At 35.9% G+C, this 6,373-nt stretch overlaps 1 protein-coding gene across 1 annotated transcript in view; it reads right to left on the bottom strand.

The window, feature by feature from the left end:
* Positions 1–6,373, bottom strand: part of LOC103590250 (late secretory pathway protein AVL9 homolog) — a 38,798-nt gene that overhangs the window by 10,183 nt on the left and 22,242 nt on the right. Inside the window, exon 11 of the mRNA XM_008572452.1 lies at positions 1,113–1,247. Coding sequence (XP_008570674.1) covers positions 1,113–1,247 — 135 coding nt within the window. The remainder of the gene's footprint in view (positions 1–1,112; positions 1,248–6,373) is intronic.

Here is a 6,373-nt window from a genome sequence, read left to right as displayed (position 1 = left end):
AAAAAAAAAAAAAAAAAAAAAAAAAAAAAAAAAAAAAAAAAAAAAAAAGGTGAGTCTAAGAAAGAGACAGGTTTCTTTACACTGAAGATTTTTTCTTTTTCTATATTAAGAAAGTATTAATTTTTTGTTTTTAGAATATATATGCATAAATTATAATTTCAAATCATAAAATTCATGTAGATTGTAAATATTCTGAAAAATACAGAAATACATGTACAGTAAAAATCACCATTATCTTAGCACCAGAAATGAACATAACAAGTATAATTCTTTAAAATCTTCTGAGTGCACAGATACTTTAAATATTTTTATTACATAATATTTGATATACAAAGAAATATATGTAACTTACAAGTTAATTCTGAAGTATAATAATAAAACAAATACCCATGAACCCACCAACCAACTTCAAAACTAGAATGTAACCAACAATGTTGAAGCAACTCTGTGGTCCTCTCATCCACATCCTCCTATCTTAGAAGGTGTATATATTGTTTTCTCCTTCAAAACTGGGATCATAATAAATATAGCTTTGAATCCTGGATTTTTCATTTATATATTATAACCATTTTCCGAAGAAGCATGTTTTGGTCCTTTCTGTCAGAAACTAAAAAACCTTATTGTGGCTCGAATTTCATTCATTCTTTTTTTAAAAATTGCTTCAGTTGTAAAATTAAACAAATGATTTAAATTTCTTATATACTGATAAAATGTCAAATATTTATTCCTAACTTCCTTCTTCTTAATATCAGGATCACATTAAACAGCTAGAAGGATTTAAATTATTTAAACAATAAGCAGATTTTAATAAATTGTGAGATTGTGTTAGGCCCAGATTGCCCATATTAGAATTCCAGCTCATCCATTTACAAGTTTGATACCGTGCAAGTCACTTAATCTCTCTGTTTCTTAGCTTTTCCAGGTGTAAAATGCGAATAGCATTATCTCAAAGGATTATGAGAATTAGACCAGTTTACATGAAGCACTCTAAACCCCTGGCATACAGTAGGAATTATTATCATTACTAGTATTGTTAATATATCCTGATTACATTTAAGAAAAGCAAAAAGGGGCTACCAGGGTCAAGTACACACACTCCTACATAAACATACTTCCACAATGGCATCACTGAGGTGTTTCTGTTGTCGAAAAAGGATGTTAGTAGCTCCAGCAACAAATCCCCGAATGGCGACATCAGAGAGAAGATGATGCTGCTGCAATGCCATGTAAGGCAAACACAGATATCCCTATGAATTACAAGAGTAACAGAAAATATTAGAAAAGTAAAAGAATAACTACCTTTTCTTTAAGCCTAGAGAACTAACAGAAAAAGAAACTCCCATTCTTCCCTGCCCTTATCTTTGACTAACTAAAATAATATTCCAGGGGAACATCAGGTCTTGACTGCAATTAGTCCAGTTAATGATTAGCAAAACTTCTCCACAAAAGATCAAATCTTGGCAAAGTGGTTTAACACGAAGATTTGTCCTACATGATCATTTTGTTCTTGGTTCAGTTTAAAAGCCTTTATGGTAACTAATAAACTGGATATTTTATTTAGGAAATGAAGTATTAAGCCCACTAAAAAATGTTGTTTAGTAGAAAGCTGTTAAAATTGCAAAACACGTGCATCTGCACATAACCACCAAAATGCTATTATGAGAAGAGCAAAGCACTGCACAGCATTTGGTTTATTGTCCTGTTGTTAAAAAATCATGCAAAAAGGGCTGGCCCGTGGCTCACTCGGGAGAGTGCGGTGCTGATAACACCAAGGCCCCGGGTTCGGATCCCATATAGGGATGGCCGGTTCACTCACTGGCTGAGCGTGGTGCTGACAACACCAAGCCAAGGGTTAAGATCCCCTTACCGGTCATCTTTAAAAAAAAAAAAAAAAATCATGCAAAAATATTTCAAGATATTTGCAACTAAATATTTAAAGCAAAAATGACATTGGCAGTAGTTGCATATCTAATTAATTTCCGTTAAATTGTATTTGAAAATGGCACTCCCTTGAAAATTATAGTTGAATTGCTAAACTGCAGCAGGTATTTACGTATACCAAAAAACAGCGTATTTCCTGAGAGTAAAGGTGTTAACCGGGTTCGGATCCTATATAGGGATGGCCGGTTTGCTCACTGGCTGAGCGTGGTGCTGACAACACCAAGCCAAGGGTTAAGATCCCCTTACCGGTCATCTTTAAAAAAAAAAAAAAAAAATCATGCAAAAATATTTCAAGATATTTGCAACTAAATATTTAAAGCAAAAATGACATTGGCAGTAGTTGCATATCTAATTAATTTCCGTTAAATTGTATTTGAAAATGGCACTCCCTTGAAAATTATAGTTGAATTGCTAAACTGCAGCAGGTATTTACGTATACCAAAAAACAGCGTATTTCCTGAGAGTAAAGGTGTTAACACTGGAATAATTCACTGGAATTTCTGCTCAGAATCTAAATCAGAATGGGTTTCCAACAAATGGCATGATTTGTGTATGAAGCCAGGAGGACAGACTTGCTGAGTCCCTGAAATTGTTTTCAGCCTTGTGTTCTGTGACAGGTTTTTTTTTGTGTTTTTTTGTTTTTATTTCTCATCACTTTCTTAAACACTGAATTACAATATACCTGGAGGATGCCATGTTTACACAATGAACCAAATCTCTCTGAAGGCAACTTCTCTGTTTTGCAATTTCACATTCTTCTCTGCAACTAGGAGAGTGCTTTGTACCTAACAGATGTTTGTTAAATACTTAATATGGGAGAGAGGACTTCCAAAAGTTGGAATGTAGGTCTAGAAACTTGGTTTTATTTTTGTTTTTGACAATGTCTTCCCCTGCTTGATAAAATCCTAACAGAGGCAGCAAAAATAAATCCATGTCTACGTGTATTAGAAAAAGTACCAGATACATGCAATTAAAAAAACTTTTCCAAAAAAGTTTCAAAACTGAGAACTTAATAAAACATTTTTAGTGGTTACCTAAAATCATTTTCCCTACCTTTCAAACACTAAAAGTTACATTTATGCAATTAGAAATTGAGGTAACTTCTAAAAACTTATTTTTAATTGACAAATAATTTTATTGAGATAACTTCTAATTAGGATTCCATTTATGGTAACTCAAGTAATATTACTAAATAATGACTATTATCTCATAACTGTGAAAGAGAAGAGGGAAAGGTGACTCATGAGATTAAAACAAGTGGCAGACTTGACTCCCTCAGCTCCAGCCCTTTCTATCCAATCCTATGCTGTTTTGCTCCAGGGTGAAGTCAATTCCACACTTTCAGTAGAGAGGTAGGAAGACTTAAAAGTCAGGGAAAAATAGAAGAAAAGCCCTCAAGATTTTCTTTTCACACCTGAAAGAATGACATTATTTTTCTCTTTATCTTTTTTCCATTTCTCTCCTTCTCTTTCAACGTTTCTCTGGTTATAAGTGACATAGCAGCAGAGCATAACTATTACACTGGTACAATTTTCTAATTTTCCTACTTCTCCTTTTGGTTTCTCCCATTCCCTATCTATCCATCATCTCATGGGTAGCCTGCCCCACACCTGCCTCCAGTCCCACCTCTTCCTCCTCAGCACCCCCATTTCTTCTGTACACTTCCTAAATCAACTTTCAAGAAAGGTTTGAGTATATTTAGAACCTAGTACCTACAACATTTACATAGTAAGCCTCATCTGTAAGACTGACATGAAAAGTGTTATTCTCAGACAAGTTTAAGTACCAGAGAAAAGACTGGAAAGCTGAAGAGCTGGAGAATCTCTTCCAGAAATACAATCATGCTTTGTTTCATTGTTATGTGAACATCATAGAGTGCACTTACACAAACCTAGATGGCATAGCCTGCTACACATCCAGGCTGTACTGTATAGCCTATTGCTCCTGCACACCGTGTTACTGAATACTGTAGGCAACTGTAATACAATGGTATGTGTGTATCTAAACATATCTAAACATTGCACTACATTAGGATGGCTGTTTTTCAGCCCTATTGTAATCTTAAGGGACCACCACCATATATGTGGTCTGTCAACCAAAACATTGTTATGTAGCACATGAGCGGAACTGTTTTATTACGTTAGAAATTTGTTTCTTTTTATTCATATACCCTACCTCAGCAATATTCCCCAGGCATCTATTCCTCTCTCTGGCTATTTTTGAAATTACTTTTCAAGATGTTTCGCTAATCTAATTCCTTCTGTACAAGCATTTTAAGAACTTCGAGAGAAAAGAAAGCTAAACACAATTTGGTTTTAAAAATATTTCATGTTACAAAGTTAGTCACATGAAAAAATCAGCATTTGCATTTAAAACTGTGATTAAACAGCAAATTAGGTTTTAATCAGTATACAGTAAAACATAAAACCAAAATAAAAATATTTATTATAATGACAATGGTAAGCCCATCATACATTCGTATTGGCATATAAGGCACACAAATCTAATATTCTGCTAAACATGATTTATGGACAGGACACAAAATACATCTTTACATTGCTTTGTTTAATTCAGCAATCTGACAAACAAAAAATTCCTTCCCAGTTAATTTCTCTCTTGATATCTCCACAATGATAAAAATTAGAGGGTAGTAGGAGGTGAAACGGCAAAGTAAGGGCTCCAAAAGGTACAGGAAGTCATAAGTCTTAGTTCAGAAAACCCACAGTTTGTGGCTACTTACTGTACCCAGTAGTTTGAGAGACCTGATTTTTCTTCCCAGGTTCTTAAATTCCAGTTTTAAGAAACTGCATGGGGGCTGGCCCCATGCCTCACTCAGGTGAGTGTGGCGCTGGGAGCGCCGAAGCTGCGGGTTCGGATCCTATATAGGGATGGCTGGTGCACTCACTGGCTGAACGTGGTGTGGACGACACCAAGCCCAGGGTTATGATCCCCTTACTGGTCGGGAAAAAAAAAAGAAACTCTGCATGAGTTTAACCATGAGACCAGTTAAGATAATTTCAGAGGGGGCTGGGTGGTTAGCACAGATGGTTAAAGTGTGGTGCTGGTAAAACCAAGGTCCTGGGGTTTGATCCCTGCACCCACCAGCCGCCAAGAAAATAAAAGGTAATTTCAGAATCCAACAGGCCTTGAAAGCCAAAACAAACAAAGACAACATTCTCTGTTAACTACTCACCAACAATGACTAGCTAAGCAGACATGTACCACACAGTAACGTTTAGGTCAATGGTATATGACACATATGATGGTGGTCCCATAAGATGACAATGGAGCTGAAAAATTCCTATCGCCTAGTGATGTAGTGCAATTACTTTTTTGTTTTTTTAAAAATAAATTTAGTGTATTCTAAGTGTACAGTGGTTATAGAGTCTACAGCAGTGCACAGTAGTGTCCTTGGCCTTCACATTCACTCATCACTTACTCACTGACTCACCCAGAGCAGCTTCCCAGTCCTGCAAGCTCCATTCATGGCCAGTGCCCTATACAGGTGCACCATTTTTTATCTTTTATAGCATATTTTTACTGTAACTTTTCTATGTTTAGATATGTTTTGGGCTGGCCAGTTAGCTCAGTCAGTTGGTTAGAGCGTGGTGTTACAACACCAAGGTCAAGGGTTCAGATCCCCTTACCAGCCAGCTGCCAAAAAAAAAAAAAAAAAGATATGTTTAGATACCCAAATACTTAGTATGGTGTTACAATGGCCAGTGGCCTACAGTATTCAGTACAGCAACATGCTGTACAGGTTTGTAGCTAGGATCAATAGGCTACACCATACAGCCTAGGTATGTAGTAGGCTATACACCACCTAGGTTTGGGTAAGTGCATTCTATGATGTTCGCACAGCAGTGACATTGCCTAATGACATATTTCTCTGAAGGTATCCCCATTATTAAGGCAATGCATGACTATACCTTTTTGCAAAGCTGGATAAGCCCAGAACGAATTTATAAGAGTACAGAGGAGGAAGAAATACAAGATTCAAGCCAACACTGCCCATATTTTTCTTTTCCATATAAAGTTTTACTGCATGGATAAAAGATTAACAGTATTTAGGGAAAAATATAATACTTTAGTTACTGGAAAGGTGCATCTGTCTTTCATGGTAGACTGCAAGATCATGGGTAACAAGAATTCAGAACCTAATATATAGTGCCTGGCACACAGGAGGGCAATAAATACTTGTAGAATAAGGAATGAAATGGAATTTTTTTTCCCGCTCCATTTTGAAAACTAATTCACAAATAGAAATATAACAGTTTTCCCTGAATATGATGAAAAACAAAAACAGAAAAATCCAAATAATGTAGCTTCCAGAATGTCTTGTTATCAGTGTAACTTTAGTCTGCTGCACCATCTTAATGTATTACTGACATTAAGAAATGATATCCTGGGGCCGGCCTGGTGGCGCGCTGGA

This window comes from Galeopterus variegatus, unplaced genomic scaffold (assembly GCF_000696425.1).
Source record: "Galeopterus variegatus unplaced genomic scaffold, G_variegatus-3.0.2 Scaffold785, whole genome shotgun sequence".
NCBI lineage: Eukaryota > Metazoa > Chordata > Mammalia > Dermoptera > Cynocephalidae > Galeopterus > Galeopterus variegatus.
The sequence above is the reverse complement of the archived record's forward strand: the minus strand, read 5'-3'. Positions and strand labels throughout refer to the sequence as shown.